Source organism: Petromyzon marinus, unplaced genomic scaffold (assembly GCF_048934315.1).
Source record: "Petromyzon marinus isolate PM22_M1 ecotype Great Lakes invasive population unplaced genomic scaffold, UKy_Petmar_22M1.pri1.0 PM_Scaffold_72, whole genome shotgun sequence".
Taxonomy (NCBI): domain Eukaryota; kingdom Metazoa; phylum Chordata; class Hyperoartia; order Petromyzontiformes; family Petromyzontidae; genus Petromyzon; species Petromyzon marinus.
Window position 1 is genome coordinate 229792 of NW_027423680.1, and position 26263 is coordinate 256054.

General features: G+C 51.7%; 1 protein-coding gene across 5 annotated transcripts in view; it reads right to left on the reverse strand.

Moving 5' to 3' along the window:
* The window catches only part of LOC116938094 (fascin-like), a 69500-nt gene that overhangs the window by 32148 nt on the left and 11089 nt on the right, over window positions 1-26263 (reverse strand). For 3 of the 5 annotated variants that reach the window (XM_076064782.1, XM_076064784.1, XM_076064785.1), the window contains exons 2-3: window positions 8734-9783; window positions 8188-8280 (exon numbers count right to left, since the gene is read on the reverse strand). In XM_076064782.1, coding sequence (XP_075920897.1) covers window positions 8188-8280; window positions 8734-9140 — 500 coding nt within the window. In that variant the 5' untranslated portion in view covers window positions 9141-9783. Of the gene's footprint in view, window positions 1-8187; window positions 8281-8733; window positions 9784-18814; window positions 18889-26263 lie in introns of those variants that run through there. The other 2 variants (XM_076064783.1, XM_076064786.1) reach the window with 2 other exon arrangements.

A 26263-nucleotide genomic window follows, 5' to 3' on the forward strand; every position in this document is an offset into this window, starting at 1 on the left:
TACAGAGAGACATACGGAGTCACCTGACTCAGCTGGGCGCAGCTACAGAGAGACACACGGAGTCACCTACTCAGCTGGGCGTAGCTACAGAGAGACACACGGAGTCCCCGACTCAGCTGGGCGTAGCTACAGAGAGACACACGGAGTCACCTACTCAGCTGGGCGTAGCTACAGAGAGACACACGGAGTCACCGACTCAGCTGGGCGTAGCTACAGAGAGACACACAGAGTGACCCTACTCAGCTGGGCGTAGCTACAGAGAGACACACGGAGTCACCGACTCAGCTGGGCGTAGCTACAGAGAGACACACGGAGTCACCTGACTCAGCTGGGCGTAGCTACAGAGAGACACACGGAGTCACCTGACTCAGCTGGGCGTAGCTACAGAGAGACACACGGAGTCACCTGACTCAGCTGGGCGTAGCTACAGAGAGACACACGGAGTCACCTGACTCAGCTGGGCGTAGCTACAGAGAGACACACGGAGTCACCGACTCAGCTGGGCGTAGCTACAGAGAGACACACGGAGTCCCCTACTCAGCTGGGCGTAGCTACAGAGAGACACACGGAGTCACCTACTCAGCTGGGCGTAGCTACAGAGAGACACACGGAGTCACCTACTCAGCTGGGCGTAGCTACAGAGAGACACACGGAGTCACCTGATTCAGCTGGGCGTAGCTACAGAGAGACATACGGAGTCACCTGACTCAGCTGGGCGCAGCTACAGAGAGACACACGGAGTCCCCGACTCAGCTGGGCGTAGCTACAGAGAGACACACGGAGTCACCTACTCAGCTGGGCGTAGCTACAGAGAGACACACGGAGTCCCCTACTCAGCTGGGCGTAGCTACAGAGAGACACACGGAGTCCCCTACTCAGCTGGGCGTAGCTACAGAGAGACACACGGAGTCACCTACTCAGCTGGGAGTAGCTACAGAGAGACACACGGAGTCACCTACTCAGCGGGGCGTAGCTACAGAGAGACACACAGAGTCACCTACTCAGCTGGGCGTAGCTACAGAGAGACACACGGAGTCACCTACTCAGGATGACTAGGTGGTGAGTGGATTGGTTGGTGGTGGTGGGTGGGTGGGCGGATTGGTGGGTTTGTGGGCGAGTGGATTAGTGGGTGGGTGAGTGGGTGGATGGGCGACTGGATTAGTGGGTGGATCATCTCCACGTCTAAATGTTTAATCAGCAGCAGTTGTGGCCAAAGAACCCCTAGGGGAGCCATACCCCAGGGCAGACAGACAGGGGAGGGGAGGGAAGGCGAGTGAGCGGGCAAGTGAGCGAGTGGGTGGGCGAGCAGGCGAGTGAGCGGGTGGGTGAGCGAGTGAGTGAGTGAGTGGGTGGGTGAGCGAGTGAGTGAGCAGGCGAGTGAGTGAGTGAGTGGGTGAGCGGGCGAGTGAGTGAGTGGGCGAGTGAGTGAGTGGGCGAGTGAGCGAGCGGGTCCGTGAGTGGGTGAGCGAGCGAGTGAGTGAGTGGGCGAGTGAGCGGGCAAGTGAGTGGGCAGGCGGGTGAGTGAGTGGGCGAGTGAGCGAGCGGGTCCGTGAGTGGGTGAGCGGGCGAGAGAGTGAGTGGGCGAGCGGGTGGATGGGTGGGCGAGTGAGTGGGTGCATCATCTTCACGTCTAAATGTTTAATCGGCAGCAGCAGCAGCAGTTGTGACCACTCACCCCTAGGGGAGCCATGCCCCTGGGCAGACAGAGAGGGGAGGGAGGGGAGGGCGAGCGAGTGGGTGAGTGGGTGGGTGGGTGAGTGAATGGGTGGGTGGGTGAGTGAGTGAGTGGGTGAGTGAGTGGGTGGGTGAGTGAGTGAGTGAGTGGGTGAGTGAGTGAGTGGGTGAGTGAGTGAGTGAGTGGGTGAGTGAGTGAGTGGGTGGGTGAGTGAGTGAATGGGTGGGTGGGTGAGTGAATGAGTGGGTGGGTGAGTGAGCGAGTGAATGGGTGGGTGGGTGAGTGGGTGAGTGGGTGAATGAGTGAGTGAGTGGGTGAGTGAATGGGCGAGTGGGTGAGTGAGTGAGTGGGTGAGTGAGCGAGTGGGTGAGTGAGCGAGTGGGTGAGTGAGCGAGTGGGTGAGTGAGCGAGTGGGTGAGTGAGTGGGTGAGTGAATGAGTGGGTGAGTGAGTGAATGAGTGAATGGGTGGGTGAGTGAATGGGTGGGTGAGTGAGCGAGTGGGTGAGTGAGCGAGTGAGCGAGTGAATGAGTGAGTGAGTGGGTGAGTGAATGGGTGGGTGAGCGAGTAAATGAGTGAGTGAATGAGTGAATGGGTGGGTGGGTGAGTGGGTGAGTGAATGAATGACTGGGTGAGTGAGTGAGTGAGTGGGTGAGTGAGTGAGTGGGTGAGTGAGTGAGTGAATGAGTGAATGGGTGGGTGAATGAATGAGTGGGTGAGTGGGTGAGTGAGTGGGTGGGTGAATGGGTGAGTGAGTGAGTGAATGAGTGGGTGAGCGAGTGAATGAGTGAGTGAGTGAATGAGTGAATGGGTGGGTGGGTGAGTGAATGAGTGACTGAGTGAGTGAGTGAATGAGTGACTGAGTGAGTGAATGGGTGGGTGAGTGAGTGAATGAGTGAGTGAGTGAATGAGTGAATGGGTGGGTGAGTGAATGAGTGACTGAGTGAGTGAACGAGTGAGTGAGTGAATGAGTGAGTGTATGAGTGGGTGAACGAGTGAATGAGTGAGTGAGTGAATGAGTGTATGAGTGGGTGGGTGAGTGAGGCGTGCTCAGGGGATGAACCGATGCTCACCCAACCCCCTCCCAACCCCCTCCCCCCCCCCCGACAGATGGGGATGGTTGATTCCCCTAGGGGACCAGCAGTCCATGTGGCGGAGAATGCGTGCAGTCGGCTGCACAGACAAAGCTTCCCCGTGTAGCCCGCAACACTTTCCTGGGGCAAGTGCAGCTACAGTGGAGCAGCAGCAGTAGCACCCAGCCACTCACCATCTCACCCAGCCACTCACCATCTCACCCAGCCACTCACCATCTCACTCAGCTACTCACCATCTCACTCACCATCTCACTCAGCCACTCACCATCTCACTCACCATCTCACTCACCATCTCACTCACCATCTCACTCACCATCTCACTCACCATCTCACTCACCATCTCACTCACCATCTCACTCACCATCTCACTCACCATCTCACTCAGCCACCCACCCACCATCTCACTCAGCCACTCACCATCTCACTCACTGACCCACTCACCATCTCACCCAGCCACTCACCATCTCACCCAGCCACTCACTGACCCACTCACCATCTCACTCACCATCCCACCTAGCCACCCACTCACCATCCCACCCAGCCACCCACCATCCCACCCAGCCACCCACCATCCCACCCAGCCACCCACCATCTCACCCAGCCACCCACCATCTCACCCAGCCACTCACCATCTCACCCAGCCACTCACCATCTCACTCAGCCACCATCTCACTCAGCTACTCACCATCTCACTCACTGACCCACACACCATCTCTCACTCACCATCTCACTCACTGACCCACACACCATCTCTCACTCACCATCTCACTCACTGACCCACACACCATCTATCACTCACCATCCCACCTAGCCACCCACCCATCATCCCACCCACCGACCCATCATCCCACCCAGCCACTCACCATCTCACCCACCCACCCACCCACTCACCCACTCACTCACCCACCATCCCACTCACTCACCCACCATCCCACCCAGCCACTCACCATCTCACCATCTCACTCAGCCACCCACCCACCATCTCACTCAGCCACCCACCCACCATCTCACTCAGCCACCCACCCACCATCTCACCCAGCCACCCACCCACCCACCATCTCACCCAGCCACCCACCCACCATCTCACCAAGCCACCCACCCACCATCTCACCAAGCCACCCACCCACCATCTCACCAAGCCACCCACCCACCATCTCACTCACCCACCCACCATCTCACCAAGCCACCCACCCACCATCTCACTCACCCACCCACCATCTCACTCACCCACCCACCATCTCACTCACCCACCCACCATCTCACTCACCCACCCACCATCTCACTCACCCACCATCTCACTCAGCCACTCAATCATTCACTCACCATCTCACTCAGCCACTCAATCATTCACCCACCCACCATCTCACTCACCCACCATCTCACTCACCCACCATCTCACTCACCCACCATCTCACTCACCCACCATCTCACTCACCCACCATCTCACTCACCCACAATCTCACTCAGCCACTCAATCATTCACCATCTCACTCACCATCTCACCCACCCAGCCACCCACCATCACAACATCTCACCCATCTCACCCACCCACCATCTCACTCACCCACCATCTCACCCACCCACCCACCATCTCATTCACCCACCCACCATCTCACTCGCCAGCTCGCCAAGAGGGCGTTCACTCACACACAGCGACAGAGAGGGTGTCTGACCGTCTGTCTCTGTCTGTGTGTCTGTGTGTCTGTGTCCGTCTGTGTCTGTCTGTGTGTCCGTCTGTCTGTGTCTGTCTCTGTGTGTCTGTCTCTCTGTCTGTCTGTGTGTCCGTCTGTCTGTGGGTGAGTGAGCGAATGGGTGAGTGGTTGAGTGAGTGAGTAAGTGAGTGAGTGGTGAGCGAGCGAGCGAGCGAGCGGGTGAGTGTGTGGGTGAGAGTGTGGGGTGAGTGTGTGGGTGAGAGTGTGGGGTGAGTGTGTGGGTGAGAGTGTGGGGTGAGTGTGTGGGTGAGAGTGTGGGGTGAGTGTGTGGGGTGAGTGTGTGGGTGAGTGTGTGTGTGTGAGTGTGAGTGAGTGTGTGAGTGTGAGTGAGTGTGAGTGAGTGTGTGAGGTGAGTGTGTGGGTGAGTGTGTGGGGTGAGTGTGTGGGTGAGTGAGTGGGTGAGTGTGTGGGTGAGTATGTGAGTGAGTGGGGTGAGTGTGTGAGTGAGAGTGTGGGTGAGTGTGTGAGTGAGTGGGGTGAGTGGGGTGAGTGTGTGGGTGAGTGTGTGGGTGAGTGTGTGGGTGAGTGTGCGAGTGTGTGAGTGAGTGAGTGTGTGGGTGAGTGTGTGGGTGAGAGTGTGAGTGAGTGTGTGAGTATGTGAGTGAGTGGGGTGAGTGTGTGGGGTGAGTGTGTGAGTGTGTGAGTGAGTGAATGTGTGGGTGAGTGTGTGAGTGAGTGGGGTGAGTGAGTGGGTGAGTGTGTGGGGTGAGTGGGTGAGTGTGTGTGTGAGTGTGTGAGTGGGTGAGTGAGTGGGTGAGTGTGTGGGCTGAGTGTGTGGGTGAGTGTGTGGGTGAGTGTGTGGGGTGAGTGTGTGGGGTGAGTGTGTGGGGTGAGTGTGTGGGGTGAGTGTGTGGGTGAGGGAGCCTCATTTCCTGTGGAAACGGAGCGACCTCAGCAGAATTGAACGCGGAAACGCAGGCACACAAAGACAAAGCTAGCCCAGGTAGCCTCTAGCAGGGCTGTAGGGGCATGTGCAGTTAGTAGCGAGTAGCAGCAGCAGTGTCTATGTACTACACACACCACACACAGACAAAGGTCCCCCAGGTAGCCTTTAGCAGGGCAGTAGGGGCAAGTGCTGTTAGTAGCGAGTAGCAGCAGCAGTGTCTATGTACTACACACACCACACACAGACAAAGCTACCTCAGGTAGCCTCTAGCAGGGCTGTAGGGGCAAGTGCTGTTAGTAGCGAGTAGCAGTGTCTATGTACTACACACACCACACACAGACAAAGCTACCCCAGGTAGCCTCTAGCAGGGCTGTAGGGGCAAGTGCTGTTAGTAGCGAGTAGCAGTGTCTATGTACTACACACACCACACACAGACAAAGCTCCCCCAGGTAGCCTCTAGCAGGGCTGTAGGTGCAAGTGCTGTTAGTAAGGAGTAGCAGCAGCAGTGTCTATGTACTACACACACACAGAGACACAGACAAAGGTCCCCCGTGTAGCCTCTAGCAGGGCTATAAGGCCAAGTGCTGTTCCACACCCACACAGACAAAGGTCCCCCGTGTAGCCTTAACAGAATGCAGTGCTGTTAGCGAGCACACACACACACACACCAGCGTACACGTACACACACACACACACACCAGCGTACACGTACACACACACACACACCAGCGTACACGTACACACACACACACCAGCGTACACGTACACACACACACACCAGCGTACACGTACACACACACACCAGCGTACACGTACACACACACGCACACACCAGCGTACACGTACACACACACACACACACCAGCGTACACGTACACACACACACACCAGCGTACACGTACACACACACACACACCAGCGTACACGTACACACACACACCAGCGTACACACGCACACACCAGCGTACACACGCACAATGAATCACACACACGCACCAGCGTATACGTGCACACACACACCAGCACACACGTACACACACACACGGTGACACACACACACACCAGCACACACGTACACACACAGTGACACACACACACACAGTGACACACAGTGACACACACACAGTGACACACACACACACCAGCACACACGTACACACACAGTGACACACACACACAGTGACACACACACACACCAGCACACACACACAGTGACACACACACACACCAGCACACACACACAGTGACACACACACACACCAGCACACACACACACACACAGTGACACACTGACACACACCAGCACACGGGAGCAATGCGGGGTCACAGGAGTCACGACCTCACCACAAGCAGGAAACCAGCAGCAGACTCACTCACTGATACACTCACCAGGAGCAGACTCACTCATTGATAGCACACTCACTGATAGTACACTCACTGATAGCACACTCACTCACTGATAGCACACTCACTCACTGATACACTCACTCATACACTCACTCACTCACAGCTCACACACTCACTCACCAGGGGCAGACTCACTCACTGATACACTCACTCACTGATACACTCACTCACCAGGAGCAGACTCACTCACTGATACACTCACTCACTCACTGATACACTCACTCACCAGGAGCAGATTCACTCACTAATACACTCACTCACCAGGGGCAGACTCACTCACTGATACACTCACCAGGGGCAGACTCACTCACTGATACACTCACTCACCAAAACACTCGCCCAACTACTTCCCGATAGCACTCACCAACCCAGCCACCCACCCACTCACCAACCCAGCCACCCACCCACCAACCCAGCCACCCACCCACTCACCAACCCAGCCACTCACCAACCCAGCCGCTCACCCACTCACCAACCCAGCCACCCACCCACTCACCAACCCAGCCACTCACCAACCCAGCCGCTCACCCACTCACCAACCCAGCCACCCATCCACTCACCAACCCAGCCACCCATCCACTCACCAACCCAGCCACCCACCCACTCACCAACCCAGCCACCCATCCACTCGCCAACCCAGCCACCCATCCACTCACCAACCCAGCCACTCATCCACTCACCAACCCAGCCACTCACCCACTCACCAACCCAGCCGCTCACCCACCCAGCCACCAACCCACCCACTCACCAACCCAGCCACTCACCAACCCAGCCACTCACCCACTCACCCACTCACTCACTCACCCACACGCCCTGCAGAGTGTCGGAGTGAGAGAGAGAGTGAGAGGGCTCGCAGGCGGACACACCGCCTGACCTTGCAAGCATCACTCACAACCCTGGCGCTTGCCTTGTGGGTGAGTGGCTGGGTGGGTGGGTGAGTGGGTGAGTGAGTGGCTGGGTGGGTGAGTGGCTGGGTGGGTGAGTGAGTGGCTGGCTGGCTGGGTGAGCGAGTGGCTGGGTGGGTGGGTGAGTGAGTGGGTGGGTGAGTGAGTGAGTGAGTGGCTGGGTGGATGGGTGAGTGAGTGGCTGGGTGGGTGAGTGAGTGGCTGGGTGGATGGGTGAGTGAGTGGCTGGGTGGGTGAGTGAGTGGCTGGGTGGGTGAGTGAGTGGCTGGGGGAGTGAGTGGCTGGGTGAGTGAGCGAGTTGGGGGGAGTGGGGGGGGTTGGTGAACAGGCGAGCGAGTGGGTGAGTGGCTGGGTGGAGTGGCTAGCGAGCGGGTGAGCGAGCGGGTGAGCGAGCGGGTGAGCGAGCGAGCGGGTGAACGGGTGGGCGAGCGAGTGAGTGAGTGGCTGGGTAGGCTAGCGAGCGGGTGAGTGGGTGAGCGAGCGGGTGAGCGAGCGGGTGAGTGGCTCACCGCTTCCTCCCCGGGTTGTAGAGGTTGAGTTGGGGGTGAGTGGCGAGGTGGACACTCCACAGCTCCGTGTTGCCGACAGTCTGGGCAAAACACCTGCAGGGAGAGAGAGAGAGAGTTAGAGTTACTCACCACCACCACTCACCACCACTCACTAACACCTCACCACCAACCCCACCACTCACCACCACCCACCAACACCTCACCACCAACACCTCACCACCAACACCACTCACCACCACCACCCACCACCACCACCTCACCACCACCTCACCACCACCTCACCACCAACACCACCACCACTCACCACCACCACTCACAAACACCACCACTCACCAACACCACTCACCACCACCACCTCACTCACCACCCACCACCACCACCACCACTCACCACTCACCAACACCACCACCCACCACCACTCACCACCACTCACCACCCTACCCACACTTCACCCACCACCCCCCCCCCTCCCCCCCCCTCCCCCCCCCCACCCCCCCACCCCACCCCCCCCACCCCCCCCCCCCCCACCACCTCCCCCCCACCCACCTCACACGATCGGCTGACCCTCCCAGGTAGCGGCCGTGCTGGGCGTGCCGCAGGGCCCAGCGTCCATCCGGCCTGGCCTGCAGGCCCCAGGCCGTGGCCGTGCCTGGGGCCTCGGCCTGGCCGCTCACGGCCCCGTCGCGATCCGCCCCCAGCAGGCGGCCCAGGTGCGAGCGGAGGCTCACGGCGCCGCCGTCCGGCGATTCGCCGGTGCCGGTGACACCGGTGCCGGTGGTGGTGGTGGTGGTGCCGGTGGTGGTGCCAGGCAGCGTCTCGAGCGTCCAAGTCTGCTTCTTCTTGAGGGACGAGCCAGAGGCGGTGACCTTGAAGCCGAACGTCTCGGCCGTGAGGTAGCCACCAGCGCTGCTCACCAGGCCCAGCTGCAGGCCGCGGGGCGGGCCGTCGGACATGGCGGTGGTGGTGGTGGTGGTGGTGGTGGCGGTGGTAGAGGTGGTGGTGGTGACTGTGGTGGTGGTGACTGTGGTAGAGAGGTGGTGGTGGTAGAGGTGGTGGTGACGCTGGTGATAGGGGTAGTGGTGGTGACGGTGGTAGAGAGGTGGTAGTGGTAGAGGTGGTGGTGACGGTGGTGGTGGTGGTGGTAGAGGTGGTGGTGGTGGTGGTAGAGGTGGTGGTGGTGGTGGTAGAGGTGGTGGTGGTAGTAGAGGTGGTGGTAGAGGTGGTAGAGGTGGTGGTGGTGACTGTGGTAGAGGTGGTGGTGGTGGTAGAGGTGGTGGTGGTGGTAGAGGTGGTGGTGGTAGAGGTGGTGGTGACTGTGGTAGAGTGGTGACTGTGGTAGAGGTGGTGGTGACTGTGGTGGTAGAGGTGGTGGTGACTGTGGTAGAGGTGGTGGTGGTGGTGATAGGGGTAGAGGTGGTGACTGTGGTAGAGGTGGTGGTGACTGTGGTAGAGGTGGTAGAGGTGGTGGTAGAGGTGGTGGTGGTGGTGACTGTGGTGGTAGAGTGGTGACTGTGGTAGAGGTGGTGGTGGTGACTACAACACGGGAGGGTGGAGGAGTGGTGGATGGAGCGAAGACGTCAGCACCAACTCAGCTGCCTGCACCACCAGCACGGACGAGGAGGGAGAGGGGGGGGGGGGAGAGGGGGGGGGGAAGTGAGTAGCTGAGTGAGTGAGTGGCTGAGTGAGTGAGTGGCTGAGTGAGTGAGTGAGTGGCTGAGTGAGTGGCTGAGTGAGTGGATGAGTGAGTGGATGAGTGAGTGAGTGGATGAGTGAGTGAGTGGATGAGTGAGTGAGTGGATGAGTGAGTGGCTGAGTGAGCGAGTGGCTGAGTGAGTGGCTGAGTGGCTGAGTTGCTGAGTGAGTGGGTGGCCGAGTGAGTGAGTGGCCGAGTGAGTGAGTGGCTGGCTGAGTGAGTGGCTGGCTGAGTGGCTGGCTGAGTGAGTGAGTGGCCGAGTGAGCGAGTGAGTGGCTGAGCGAGTGAGTGGCTGGCTGAGTGAGTGGCTGGCTGAGTGAGTGGCCGATTGAGTGGCTTAGTGAGTGAGTGAGTGGCCGAGTGAGTGAGTGGCTGAGCGAGTGAGTGGCTGAGTGGCTGGCTGAGTGAGCGGCTGGCTGAGTGAGTGAGTGGCTGGCTGAGTGAGTGGCTTAGCGAGTGAGTGACCGAGTGAGTGAGTGACCAAGTGAGTGGCTGGCCGAGTGAACATTAATGAACCGGACGTTCGAAAGCCAACGTTGAGTCAACGTCCGGAAACGGTTGGCTCTGCGTGGAAGTTCTGCGGATTTCCGAGCCCCAACAACCACCACCACCACCCCCCACCGCTCTTAAACACGAGTTGGATCTCTCCCCCTAGATCCACTCGGCCTCAAATGAGTGCCTGGTGTAGCAGCGGTGCAGGGTAAATATTGGGGGGGGGAGACAAAGGCGGCCGGGCGTGGCGTGGTGCTGGTCACGTGGCCCCGTTCGTGTGCGTCACAGCGCCGGCCTGCTCGGGGTGCCGCTCGCTACGGCACAGCACTGAGGCCCAACAGGCCAACAGCCCAGCAGGCCAACGGGCCAGCAGGCCAACGGGCCAACAGGCCAACAGCCCAACAGGCCAACAGCCCAGCAGGCCAACGGGCCAACAGGCCAACGGGCCAACAGGCCAACAGCCCAACAGGCCAACAGCCCAGCAGGCCAACGGGCCAACAGGCCAACAGCCCAACAGGCCAACAGCCCAACAGGCCAACAGCCCAGCAGGCCAACGGGCCAACAGGCCAACAGCCCAGCAGGCCAACGGGCCAGCAGGTCAACAGGCCAACGGCCCAACGGGCCAACAGGCCAACAGCCCAGTGAGTGGGTGGGTGGGTGGCTGGGTGAGTTAGTGGGTGGGTGAGTGAGTGAGTGGGTGGGTGAGTGGGTGGGTGAGTTAGTGGGTGGGTGAGTGAGCGAATGGGTGAATGAGTGGGTGGGTGAATGAGCGAGCGAGTGGGTGGGTGGGTGAATGAGTGAGTGGATGAATGAGCGAGAGGGTGGGTGAATGAGCGAGCGAGCGGGTGGGTGAATGAGTGGGTGGGTGAATGAGCGAGCGGGTAGGTGAATGTGGGTGGGTGAATGTGTGGGTGGGTGAATGAGCGAGCGGGTGGGTGAATGAGCGAGCGGGTGGGTGAGTGAATGAGCGAGCGGGGTGGGTGGGTGAATGAGCGAGTGGGTGGGTGAATGAGCGAGTGGGTGAATGAATGAAAGGGTGGGTGAATGAGCGAGTGGGTGGGTGAATGAGCGAGCGAGTGGGTGGGTGAATGAGCGAGCGGGTGGGTGGGTGAATGAGCGAGTGGGTGGGTGAATGAGTGGGTCGGTGAATGAGTGAGCGAGCAGGTGAATGAGCGAGTGGGTGGGTGAATGAGCGAGCGAGTGGGTGGGTGAATGAGTGAGTGGATGAATGAGCGAGAGGGTGACTGAGCGAGCGAGAGGGTGAATGAGCGAGCGAGAGGGTGAATGAGCGAGCGAGAGGGTGAATGAGCGAGCGAGAGGGTGGGTGAACGAGCGAGTGGGTGGGTGAATGAGTGGGTGGATGAATGAGCGAGCGGGGTGGGTGGGTGAATGAGCGAGCGAGTGGGTGAATGAATGAGAGGGTGGGTGAATGAGCGAGTGGGTGGGTGAATGAGCGAGCGAGTGGGTGGGTGAATGAGCGAGTGGGTGGGTGAATGAATGAGAGGGTGGGTGAATGAGCGAGTGGGTGGGTGAATGAATGAGCGAGTGGGTGGGTGAATGAGCGAGTGGGTGGGTGAATGAGCGAGCGAGCGGGTGGGTGAATGAGCGAGTGGGTGGGTGAATGAGCGAGCGGGTGGGTGAATGAATGAGCGAGTGGGTGGGTGAATGAGCGAGTGGGTGGGTGAATGAGCGAGCGAGCGGGTGGGTGAATGAGCGAACGAGTGGGTGGGTGAATGAGCGAGTGGGTGGGTGGGTGAATGAGCGAACGAGTGGGTGGGTGAATGAGCGAGCGAGCGGGTGAGTGAATGAGCGAGTGGGTGAGTGAATGAGCGAGTTGGTGGGTGAATGAGCGAGTGGGTGGGTGAATGAGCGAGTGGGTGGGTGAATGAGCGAGCGGGTGGGTGGGTGAATGAGCGAGTGGGTGGGTGGGTGAATGAGCGAGTGGGTGGGTGGGTGAATGAGCGAGTGGGTGGGTGGGTGAATGAGCGAGTGGGTGGGTGGGTGAATGAGCGAGTGGGTGGGTGGGTGAAAGAGCGAGTGGATGGGTGGGTGAATGTGCGAGTGGGTGGGTGAGTGAATGAGCGAGTGGGTGGGTGAGTGAATGAGCGAGCGGGGTGGGTGGGTGGTGCTGCTCGCTACTGACAGCCCTTGCCCAAACATCCCGTCAGAGGCTACACCGGCGATCTTTGTCTCCCTGTGGGCTCGGAGGAAGGCGGATCTAAAATGGGGAAGGAAATTGCCACTCCGGGAGATAGAATGAAACTGGCCGAGGCCCTGAATACGCAGCAGAGCGGATGCAATGGGTTCGATCCCTGGACCCTGTTGTGTCTGCGTCTCTCTCTCACAAGGGAGATGTTGACTACCTCGCCTGGTCTACAGGAGGTCGTGGGTTCGATCCCTGGACCCTGTTGTGTCTGCGTCTCTCTCAAGGGAGATGTTGACTACCTCGATTGGTATACAGGAGGTCGTGGGTTCGATCCCTGGACCCTGTTGTGTCTGCATCTCTCTCTCACAAGGGAGATGTTGACTACCTCGCCTGGTCTACAGGAGGTCGTGGGTTCGATCCCTGGACCCTGTTGTGTCTGCGTCTCTCTCTCTCACAAGGGAGATGTTGACTACCTCGCCTGGTGTACAGGAGGTCGTGGGTTCGATCCCTGGACCCTGTTGTGTCTGCGTCTCTCTCTCTCACAAGGGAGATGTTGACTACCTCGCCAGGTCTACAGGAGGTCGTGGGTTCGATCCCTGGACCCTGTTGTGTCTGCGTCTCTCTCCCAAGGGAGATGTTGACTACCTCGCCTGGTCTACAGGAGGTCGTGGGTTCGATCCCTGGACCCTGTTGTGTCTGCGTCTCTCTCCCAAGGGAGATGTTGACTACCTCGCCTGGTCTACAGGAGGTCGTGGGTTCGATCCCTGGACCCTGTTGTGTCTGCGTCTCTCTCTGTCACAAGGGAGATGTTGATTACCTCGCCTGGGGTACAGGAGGTCGTGGGTTCGATCCCTGGACCCTGTTGTATCTGCATCTCTCTATCTCTCAAGGGAGATGTTGACTACCTCGCCTGGTGTACAGGAGGTCGTGGGTTCGATCCCTGGACCCTGTTGTGTCTGCATCTCTCTCTCACAAGGGAGGTGTTGACTACCTCGCCTGGTGTACAGGAGGTCGTGGGTTCGATCCCTGGACCCTGTTGTGTCTGCGTCTCTCTCTGGTCACAAGGGAGATGTTGATTACCTCGCCTGGTGTACAGGAGGTCGTGGGTTCGATCCCTGGACCCTGTTGTGTCTGCGTCTCTCTCTCTCAAGGGAAATGTTGACTACCTCGCCTGGTGTACAGGAGGTCGTGGGTTCGATCCCTGGACCCTGTTGTGTCTGCGTCTCTCTCTCACAAGGGAGATGTTGACTACCTCGCCTGGTGTACAGGAGGTCGTGGGTTCGATCCCTGGACCCTGTTGTGTCTCCATCTCTCACAAGGGAGATGTTGACTACCTCGCCTGGTCTACAGGAGGTCGTGGGTTCGATCCCTGGACCCTGTTGTGTCTCCATCTCTCACACAAGGGAGATGTTGACTACCTCGCCTGGTATACAGGAGGTCGTGGGTTCGATCCCTGGACCCTGTTGTCTATGTTGGAGTCTGAGTCTCTCTCCCCGTGTTGGTCGCTGCGTGGATTCTGTCTCCGCGTTCCACCCCTCCACGTCTCCGAATCAACATCGCCCATGCCTTCAGAGGCACTTAGCTGTTGCTAGACATTTACACTTGATGATGATGACGATGACGTCAGCCCACGTGGCTGAGCTGCTATGCTGTGTTGTGATGTCCAGGCTGTACCACTCGTCTGATGGAGCAGCTACACAGCAGCACTAGCTCAGTGGGGTTCCTTACACAGCTGGTGACATAAACAGAGTTTAGTTTTAGTGTGGGTCTCTGTGTGTGTGTCTCTGTGTGTCTCTGTGTGTCTCTGTGTGTCTCTGTGTGTCTCTGTGTGTCTCTGTGTGTCTCTGTGTGTCTCTGTGTGTCTCTGTGTGTCTCTGTGTGTCTCTGTGCGTCTCTGTGCGTCTCTGTGCGTCTCTGTGCGTCTCTGTGCGTCTCTGTGCGTCTCTGTGCGTCTCTGTGCGTCTCTGTGCGTCTCTGTGCGTCTCTGTGCGTCTCTGTGCGTCTCTGTGCGTCTCTGTGTGTCTCTGTGTGTCTCTGTGTTGAGAGAATGATGCTGTTGCTATGAATGTCCACGTGATGTGATATCAGCCCACGTGGCTGAGCTGCTATGCTGTGTTGTGCAGGCTGTACCGCTCGTCTGATGGAGCAGCTACACAGCAGCACTAGCTCAGTGGGGTTCCTTACACAGCTGGTGACATAAACAGAGTTTAGTTTTAGTGTGGGTCTCTGTGTGTGTGTCTCTGTGTGTCTCTGTGTGTCTCTGTGTGTCTCTGTGTGTCTCTGTGTGTCTCTGTGTGTCTCTGTGTGTCTCTGTGTGTCTCTGTGTGTCTCTGTGTGTCTCTGTGTGTCTCTGTGTGTCTCTGTGTGTCTCTGTGTGTCTCTGTGTGTCTCTGTGTGTCTCTGTGGGTCTCTGTGTGTGTGTCTCTGTGTGTGTGTCTCTGTGTGTGTGTCTCTGTGTGTCTCTGTGTGTCTCTGTGTGTCTCTGTGTGTCTCTGTGTTGAGAGAATGATGCTGTTGCTATGAATGTCCACGTGGTGATGATATCAGCCCACGTGGCTGAGCTGCTATGCTGTGTTGTCCAGGCTGTACCGCTCGTCTGATGGAGCAGCTACACAGCAGCACTAGCTCAGTGGGGCTCCTTACACAGCTGGTGACAATAACAGAGTTTAGTTTTAGTGTGGGTCTCTGTGTGTGTGTCTCTGCGTGTGTGTGTGTGTCTCTGCGTGTGTGTGTGTGTCTCTGCGTGTGTGTGTCTGTGTCTCTGCGTGTGTGTCTGTGTCTCTGCGTGTGTGTCTGTGTCTCTGCGTGTGTGTCTGTGTCTCTGCGTGTGTGTCTCTGCGTGTGTGTCTCTGCGTGTGTGTCTCTGCGTGTGTGTCTCTGCGTGTGTGTCTCTGCGTGTGTGTCTCTGCGTGTGTGTCTCTGCGTGTGTGTCTCTGCGTGTGTGTCTCTGCGTGTGTGTCTCTGCGTGTGTGTCTCTGCGTGTGTGTCTCTGCGTGTGTGTCTCTGCGTGTGTGTCTCTGCGTGTGTGTCTCTGCGTGTGTGTCTCTGCGTGTGTGTCTCTGCGTGTGTGTCTCTGCGTGTGTGTCTCTGCGTGTGTGTCTCTGCGTGTGTGTCTCTGCGTGTGTGTCTCTGCGTGTGTGTCTCTGCGTGTGTGTCTCTGCGTGTGTGTCTCTGCGTGTGTGTCTCTGCGTGTGTGTCTCTGCGTGTGTGTCTCTGCGTGTGTGTCTCTGCGTGTGTGTCTCTGCGTGTGTGTCTCTGCGTGTGTGTCTCTGCGTGTGTGTCTCTGCGTGTGTCTCTGCGTGTGTCTCTGCGTGTGTCTCTGCGTCTCTCCCTGTGTGTCTCTCCCTGTGTGTCTCTCCCTGTGTGTCTCTCCCTGTGTGTCTCTCCCTGTGTGTCTCTCCCTGTGTGTCTCTCCCTGTGTGTCTCTCCCTGTGTGTCTCTCCCTGTGTGTCTCTCCCTGTGTGTCTCTCCCTGTGTGTCTCTCCCTGTGTGTCTCTCCCTGTGTGTCTCTCCCTGTGTGTCTCTCCCTGTGTGTCTCTCCCTGTGTGTCTCTCCCTGTGTGTCTCTCCCTGTGTGTCTCTCCCTGTGTGTCTCTCCCTGTGTGTCTCTCCCTGTGTGTCTCTCCCTGTGTGTCTCTCCCTGTGTGTCTCTCCCTGTGTGTCTCTCCCTGTGTGTCTCTCCCTGTGTGTCTCTCCCTGTGTGTCTCTCCCTGTGTGTCTCTCCCTGTGTGTCTCTCCCTGTGTGTCTCTCCCTGTGTGTCTCTCCCTGTGTGTCTCTCCCTGTGTGTCTCTCCCTGTGTGTCTCTCCCTGTGTGTCTCTCCCTGTGTGTCTCTCCCTGTGTGTCTCTCCCTGTGTGTCTCTCCCTGTGTGTCTCTCCCTGTGTGTCTCTCCCTGTGTGTCTCTCCCTGTGTGTCTCTCCCTGTGTGTCTCTCCCTGTGTGTCTCTCCCTGTGTGTCTCTCCCTGTGTGTCTCTCCCTGTGTGTCTCTCCCTGTGTGTCTCTCCCTGTGTGTCTCTCCCTGTGTGTCTCTCCCTGTGTGTCTCTCCCTGTGTGTCTCTCCCTGTGTGTCTCTCCCTGTGTGTCTCTCCCTGTGTGTCTCTCCCTGTGTGTCTCTCCCTGTGTGTCTCTCCCTGTGTGTCTCTCCCTGTGTGTCTCTCCCTGTGTGTCTCTCCCTGTGTGTCTCTCCCTGTGTGTCTCTCCCTGTGTTTGTCTCTCTCTGTGTTTGTCTCTCTCTGTGTTTGTCTCTCTCTGTGTTTGTCTCTCTCTGTGTTTGTCTCTCTCTGTGTTTGTCTCTCTCTGTGTTTGTCTCTCTCTGTGTTTGTCTCTCTCTGTGTTTGTCTCTCTCTGTGTTTGTCTCTCTCTGTGTTTGTCTCTCTCTGTGTTTGTCTCTCTCTGTGTTTGTCTCTCTCTGTGTTTGTCTCTCTCTGTGTTTGTCTCTCTCTGTGTTTGTCTCTCTCTGTGTGTGTCTCTCTCTCTGTGTCTCTCTCTCTGTGTCTCTCTCTCTGTGTCTCTCTCTCTGTGTCTCTCTCTCTGTGTCTCTCTCTCTGTGTCTCTCTCTCTGTGTCTCTCTCTCTGTGTCTCTCTCTCTGTGTCTCTCTCTCTGTGTCTCTCTCTCTGTGTCTCTCTCTCTGTGTCTCTCTCTCTGTGTCTCTCTCTCTGTGTCTCTCTCTCTGTGTCTCTCTCTCTGTGTCTCTCTCTCTGTGTCTCTCTCTCTGTGTCTATGTGTGTGTGTGTGTCTATGTGGGTGGGGAGCGATAGTGTAGCGGTTAGCGCTACGCTGCACTATGAACCTGGCGACCCGGGTTCGATTCCCGCTCACGGCCAACACCAGTGACGATTATCTGAACCGGTCCCGGGCCTCCCCTAGGTCGACTCAGCCTCAAATGAGTACCTGGTGCGGTGTGTAAACATCGCCACTGGGGAGACAAAGGCGGTCGGGCGTGGTGCTGGCCACCCACCCCCTCGTGCACCGTTCCGGCCTTCATAGGTGCTCGCTGACAGCACTTGCCCCTACAGTCTGTTAAGGCCTTATGGGGGATCTTTGTTTTTGTGTCTATGTGTGTGTGTCTATGTGTGTGTGTGTGTCTATGTGTGTGTGTGTGTCTATGTGTGTGTGTGTGTCTATGTGTGTGTGTCTATGTGTGTCTGTGTGTGTGTCTCTCCCTCTGTGTGTGTGTCTCTCTGTGTGTGTGTGTGTCTCTCTCTCTGTGTGTGTGTCTCTCTCTCTGTGTGTGTGTCTCTCTCCGTGTGTGTGTCTCTCTCCGTGTGTGTGTCTCTGTCTCTGCGTGTGTGTGTGTGTGTGTCTCTGTCTCTGCGTGTGTGTGTGTGTGTGTCTCTGTCTCTGCGTGTGTGTGTGTGTGTGTCTCTGTCTCTGCGTGTGTGTGTGTGTGTCTCTGTCTCTGCGTGTGTGTGTGTGTGTCTCTGTTTCTGCGTGTGTGTGTGTCTCTGTCTCTGCGTGTGTGTGTGTGTCTCTGTTTCTGCGTGTGTGTGTGTCTCTGTCTCTGCGTGTGCGTGTGTGTCTCTGTCTCTGCGTGTGTGTCTCTGTTTCTGCGTGTGTCTCTCTCTCTGCGTGTCTCTCTCTCTCTGCGTGTCTCTCTCTCTGTGTGTCTCTCTCTCTCTGTGTGTCTCTCTCTCTCTGTGTGTCTCTCTCTCTCTGTGTGTCTCTCTCTCTCTGTGTGTCTCTCTCTCTCTGTGTGTCTCTCTCTCTCTGTGTGTCTCTCTCTCTCTGTGTGTCTCTCTCTCTCTCTGTGTCTCTCTCTCTCTGTGTGTGTGTGCGTCTCTCTCTGTGTGCGTCTCTCTCTGTGTGCGTCTCTCTCTGTGTGCGTCTCTCACTGTGTGCGTGTCTCACTGTGTGCGTGTCTCTGCGTGTGTGCGTGTCTCTGCGTGTGTGCGTGTCTCTGCGTGTGTGTGTGTCTCTGCGTGTGTGTGTGTCTCTGCGTGTGTGTCTCTGCGTGTGTGTGTGTGTCTCCCCGTGTGTGTGTGTGTGTCTCCCCGTGTGTGTGTGTGTGTCTCCCCGTGTGTGTGTGTGTGTCTCTGCGTGTCTCTCTCTGCGTGTGTGTCTCTGTGTGTGTCTCTGCGTGTGTGTGTGTCTCTGCGTGTGTGTGTGTGTCTCTGCGTGTGTGTGTGTGTCTCTCCCCGTGTGTGTGTCTCTCCCCGTGTGTGTGTCTCTCCCCGTGTGTGTGTGTGTCTCTCTCTCTCTGTGTGCGTATCTCTGCTTCACACGTGGTGATGATGATGATGATGACATCAGCCCAACGTGGCCGTGCTGCTGCTGTTGCGATGTCTGCAGGTTGTTACCGCTCGTCCGGGTAAAGATCCACGAGACAGCAGCAGCGGTGGTCGCTCATTCTCTCTCTCTGTGTGGGGGTCCCCTTACACAGGGTGGAGAAGTGAAAATCGTTGAGATCACAGGCGGTCACAGGCGGTCAATCCACGCGGTTTCCAGCCGCATCCTTCAAGGAACATTGAGAGAATTCTCGGCTGCAAACGGCGCTGTAGGAGGGGCGATGACAATCGGATGGGTTACAGGGCAGCCAATGCGGTCTGGATTGGGTCTGTAGGGGACTGATAAGGGGGTGACAGGTGAGATAATAGACACACACACTACTAGATTATACTACTAGATACACTACTAGATTATACTACTAGATACTACTAGATACTACTAGACACTACTAGATACACTACTACATTATACTACTAGACACTACTACATTATACTACTAGACACTACTAGATTATACTACTAGACACTACTACATTATACTACTAGACACTACTAGATTATACTACTAGACACTACTACATTATACTACTAGACACTACTACATTATACTACTAGACACACTACTACATTATACTACTAGACACTACTAGATATTACACTACTACATTATACTACTAGACACTACTAGATTATACTACTAGACACTACTAGATTATACTACTAGACACACTACTAGATACACTACTACATTATACTACTAGACACTACTAGATTATACTACTAGACACTACTACATTATACTACTAGACACACTACTACATTATACTACTAGACACACTACTACATTATACTACTAGACACACTACATTATACTAGTAGACACTACTAGATTATACTAGTAGACACTACTAGATTATACTACTAGACACTACTACATTATACTACTAGACACTACTAGATTATACTACTAGACACCACTAGATTATACTACTAGATACACTACTACATTATACTACTAGATACACTACTAGATTATACTACTAGACACTACTAGATTATACTACTAGACACTACTAGATTATACTACTAGACACTACTAGATTATACTACTAGACACTACTAGATACACTACTAGATTATACTACTAGATACACTACTAGATTATACTACTAGATACTACTAGATACTACTAGACACTACTAGATACACTACTACATTATACTACTAGACACTACTACATTATACTACTAGACACTACTAGATTATACTACTAGACACTACTAGATTATACTACTAGACACTACTAGATTATACTACTAGACACTACTACATTATACTACTAGACACTACTACATTATACTACTAGACACACTACTACATTATACTACTAGACACTACTAGATATTACACTACTACATTATACTACTAGACACTACTAGATTATACTACTAGACACTACTAGATTATACTACTAGACACACTACTAGATACACTACTACATTATACTACTAGACACTACTAGATTATACTACTAGACACTACTAGATTATACTACTAGACACACTACTACATTATACTACTAGACACACTACTACATTATACTACTAGACACACTACTACATTATACTACTAGACACACTACATTATACTAGTAGACACTACTAGATTATACTAGTAGACACTACTAGATTATACTACTAGACACTACTACATTATACTACTAGACACTACTAGATTATACTACTAGACACCACTAGATTATACTACTAGATACACTACTACATTATACTACTAGATACACTACTAGATTATACTACTAGACACTACTAGATTAAACTACTAGACACTACTAGATTAAACTACTAGACACTACTAGATTAAACTACTAGACACTACTAGATTATACTACTAGATACACTACTAGATACACTACTACATTATACTACTAGACACACTACATTATACTACTAGACACACTACATTATACTACTAGACACACTACATTATACTACTAGACACTACTAGATTATACTACTAGACACTCTACTAGATTATACTACTAGACACTCTACTAGATTATACTACTAGACACTACTAGATTATACTACTAGACACTACTAGATTATACTACTAGACACTACTAGATACACTACTAGATTATACTACTAGATACACTACTAGATTATACTACTAGATACTATATACACATTATACTATATACTACACTACTACATTATACTACTAGACACTACTACATTATACTACTAGACACTACACTACTACATTATACTACTAGACACTACACTACTACATTATACTACTAGACACTACACTACTACATTATACTACTAGACACTACACTACTACATTATACTACTAGACACTACACTACTAGATATTACACTACTAGATTATACTACTAGACACTACTAGATTATACTACTAGACACTACTACATTATACTACTAGACACTACTAGATTATACTACTAGACACTACTAGATACTATATACACATTATACTATATACTACACTACTACACACTACACTATACTACTAGACACTACTACATTATACTACTAGACACTACACTACTACATTATACTACTAGACACTACACTACTACATTATACTACTAGATACTACACTACTACATTATACTACTAGATACTACACTACTGCATTATACTACTAGATACTACACTACTACATTATACTACTAGACACTACACTACTACATTATACTACTAGACACTACACCACTACACTATACTACTAGATACTACACCACTACACTATACTACTAGACACTACACTACTACATTATACTACTAGACACTACTACATTATACTACTAGATACTACACTACTACATTATACTACTAGATACCACACTACTACACTATACTACTAGATACTACATTATACTACTAGATACACTACACTACATTATACTACTAGATACACTACACTACATTATACTACTAGATACACTACACTACATTATACTACTAGATACACTACACTACATTATACTACTAGATACACTACACTACATTATACTACTAGATACACTACACTACATTATACTACTAGATACACTACACTACATTATACTACTAGATACACTACACTACATTATACTACTAGATACACTACACTACATTATACTACTAGATACACTACACTACATTATACTACTAGATACACTACACTACATTATACTACTAGATACACTACACTACTATACACTAGAATATATTAGACTATACACTACTATATATTAGACTATACACTACGAAACACTACATTAATAGTAGTGTAGTGTTTCGTGCAATATATAGTAGTGCAATACACTACACTATACACTACTTTACTATACACCACAGGGTTGTTCAGGGTCTGTAGTGGTCTGTGGTAAGCCAAGGCCAGAAACTTCCCCTTAAGGAGACACGGCAGAGAAAATGTTCACGATGCATTCAAAAAATTATTCGTAGATTTTTGGTTCTCTGTCAGACGTCCAAATACGTTTAAATATCTTTCGGTGCGGATTTCGCGAAGTTCACCACGAGAAGAGCCCCCCCCCCCACCATCGCCATATCCCACCGCTCAAACAAAGCTCCACTGTGAATATTTCTATGAAGGGTGCAAAGGCGAATTTTTTTTATAAAAAAAATAAAAAAATGGCACAAATATTTTATTCTTTTATAACCCCCAACGGGTTCATTGAGGTGTGGTTTCCCTCAGAAATTATGATGTTAGTTTCGTAAGTCTTAAAAAAAAATGTCACAGATTTTAACACGCACAAATGTACAAACGGCTCAACGTGAACTTGAACGGGCCTGCCGAATCGTAACGTTACGTTACGTTAAAAAAAACGTACAAATATTTTCATCGAGTTGTGGTTTCCCTCAGAAATGATGTTAGTTTCGTAAATGTAATTATTTAATAGCTTAACTTTTAGTTAACGGAGCTTCTGACTCGTAAACATTTTTTTAAAAAAAACTCACAAATGTTAAATTATTTAACAACGCGTTCATTGAGGTGTGGTTTCCCTCAGAAATTATGTTAGTTTCGTAATATTTCAATTTAACAGATTAACGTTTACTTAACGTACCTATACAATTACGTGTAACCGCGAAATCGTAGCCTTACGTTAAAAAAAAAATCACACAAATGTTAACATTATTTTATAACCAAAGTGTTCATTGCAGTGTGGTTTCCCTCAGAAATTATGTTACGTTTCGTAATTTGTCAACAAATTTAACGGCTTAACGTTCTACCTAATCGTAGATTTACATTTAAAAAAAAATCTCACGAACGTTTGAATTATTTTTTTTATCACCAAAGTATTCGTTTTGGTGGTGAAGATTCCCTTGTAAACGATGTCAGTTTCGTCATTATTTTATTTATTTTAACAAAAAAACGCTCCTAGAATCTTAACATTTACTCCACTTAAAAACGTTGAAAAAAAAGTGTCAAAATTTTTAAGAATTCTTATCACGAACCTGCTCATTGCCGTGTGGTTTCCCTCGGTTATTATCGTAATGTGTCGATTTAATTAATGTACCTATGTAGATAGACCTACACCTGCTTTAACCCGAAACTTAAAATTGTACGGATTTTAAATGATTTTATAATCAAGATAGACATAGACCCATAGACCCACAGAGATACATAGATATAGACTCATAGACCCACAGAGATACATAGATATAGACTCATAGACCCACAGAGATACATAGATATAGACTCATAGACCCACAGAGATACATAGACTCATAGACCCACAGAGATACATAGACATAGACTCATAGACCCACAAAGAGACAGACCCATAGACTCATAGACCCACAGAGAGACAGACATAGACCCATAGAGATACATAGACAGACCCACAGAGACCCATAGACCCACAGATACATAGACCCATAGACCCACAGAGATGCATAAACATAGACCCATAGACCCACAGATACATAGACATAGACCCACAGAGATACATAGACCCATAGACCCACAGATACATAGACTCATAGACCCACAGAGATACATAGACATAGAGACCCATAGACCCACAGAGATACATAGACATAGAGACCCATAGACCCACAGAGATACATAGACAAAGACACCCATAGACCCACAGAGATACATAGACAAAGACCCACAGATACATAGACATAGACCCATAGACCCACAGAGATACATAGACATAGACTCATAGACCCACAGAGAGACAGACCCATAGACTCATAGACCCACAGAGAGACAGACATAGACCCATAGAGATACATAGACAGACCCACAGAGATACATAGACCCATAGACCCACAGAGATACATAGACCCATAGACCCACAGATACATAGACAGACCCATAGACCCATAGAGATACATAGACTCATAGACCCACAGAGATACATAGACATAGAGACCCATAGACCCACAGAGATACATAGACATAGAGACCCATAGACCCACAGAGATACATAGACATAGAGACCCATAGACCCACAGATACATAGACAGACTCATAGACCCACAGAGATACATAGATATAGAACCATAGACCCACAGAGATACATAGACATAGACCCATAGACCCACAGAGATACAGACAGACTCATAGACCCACAGATACATAGACAGACTCATAGACCCACAGAGATACATAGATATAGAACCATAGACCCACAGAGATACATAGACATAGACCCATAGACCCAGAGAGATACATAGACATAGACCCACAGAGATACATAGACATAGACCCATAGAAAATCAGTCTCGGGTGTGGACCAATCAAATTCAAGGACAGTGCCAATATTATTATCAGAGTTGTTTTTTTTTGCATTTTGACTACTTGTGTTGTGGTTATTGTAAACATGATGCCTTGAATAAAGGTCAGTTTTTTGTGCCAGTTAAAAGGGTAAAAACCTATTACTATATCTTGTTACTGGCAAAGGAGGTCTCATAATGTAAATGTTCACCCAGAGCCCCTCAATACTCTGATGGTGCGCTGTTTTTGAGTTGTACGCCTTTTGGCGTCTTCTGGTCCAACACCAGTGGAGACTAAAGGGCTCTAAGAAAAGCCGTCTCTGGTGTGGACCAATCAAATTCAAGGACAGTGCCAATAATATTATTATCATCAGAGTTGTCTCTTTTTGATTGCATTTTGACTGTGTTGTGGTTATTGCAGACACGATGCCTTCTTGAATAAAGGCGTCAGTTTTTTTTTTGGTGTGCCGGTTAAAAAGGGTAACAACCTATTCCTATATCTTGTTTACTGGCAAAGGAGGTCCCGTAAAATAATTGGCACGGCAACACCTCGATACACGGCAGCTTTGGAGCCACGCCGAATTTGGTACACGGCGTGTCTTGACGAGAAAAATATATATATACACGCGTCTTGGGGATATGACGGCTTGGGTTCGGGATGCGACGATGATGATATTTAAATTTTGATTTAAAGCTTTCGTGACTGCAGTAATTCATATTCTTAGTTTTTCTCCGGTAAAGTCACGTTGAAGGGAAACAACAAAATAACAAAAAATATATATATAAAACAATAACAAAAAAATTCTCACGACCTTTCGACCATAACTCAAACGGTCATCTTCAGGTGTGTTGGTTTGCATTAAAAAAAAATTTCGTCTTCCCCCCTCTCCTCTTTTCAGAGTATAGATGACTAGTCCTAAATAAACTGCCAAACCGTTGCGCCAACGGTTTTTTATAAATAAATAAATGCGCCGTTTAAAAAAATTAATTTATGCAAACCGACACACCTGAAGATGACCGTTTGAGTTATGGTCGAAACGTCGTGAGAAATTTTTTTAGTTATTGTTTTATATATATAGATATATTTTATTATTTTGTTGTTTCCCTTAAACGTGGTGACTTTACCGAAAAAAAACTAAGAATATTAATTACTGCAGTCACGAAAGCTTTAAATCAAAAGATGATGATGATGATGATTCGCTCGCTAGAACTTGTATGGGTCGCGTACAGTCACCCGCGTACACAACAACACCGCTGCTACGGCCCTAACAAGCCGTACCAGTCTTGTGCGGAATGACCAGACAAATGCCACACCAAGACAAATTCTTAGAAGAAGAAGGCAAAAACAACTTCCAATGGACAGGTTTTTTTTTGTTGTTGTTGTAAAAACTCAAAGCTGGTGAGACCCCTCAAAACCCAGGTCAAAGTCAAGAGAGTAGAGGGGGGGGGGAAAGAAATTTAAAAAAAGCCGAAACGAGAGACGGAAAAACACGAGAATTTCGGCTTCCGGAAGCTTCGGCTGAAGGAGACTTTCCTTAAAAAATAAAAAAAACCACGTCCCTGCAGGGTGGACTGGTAGGACAAGTCTCTGCGCTGTCCATTGGCTGATTTTACACCCCAACAGCACGAGATTTCACATCCGTTAAAGTATTAAAAGGGGACGGACGGACGGACACAATTAATCTATCGCAGGCTGGTACACTCAGTTTACAAATTCGCTCCTACCAGTAACAGCGCACT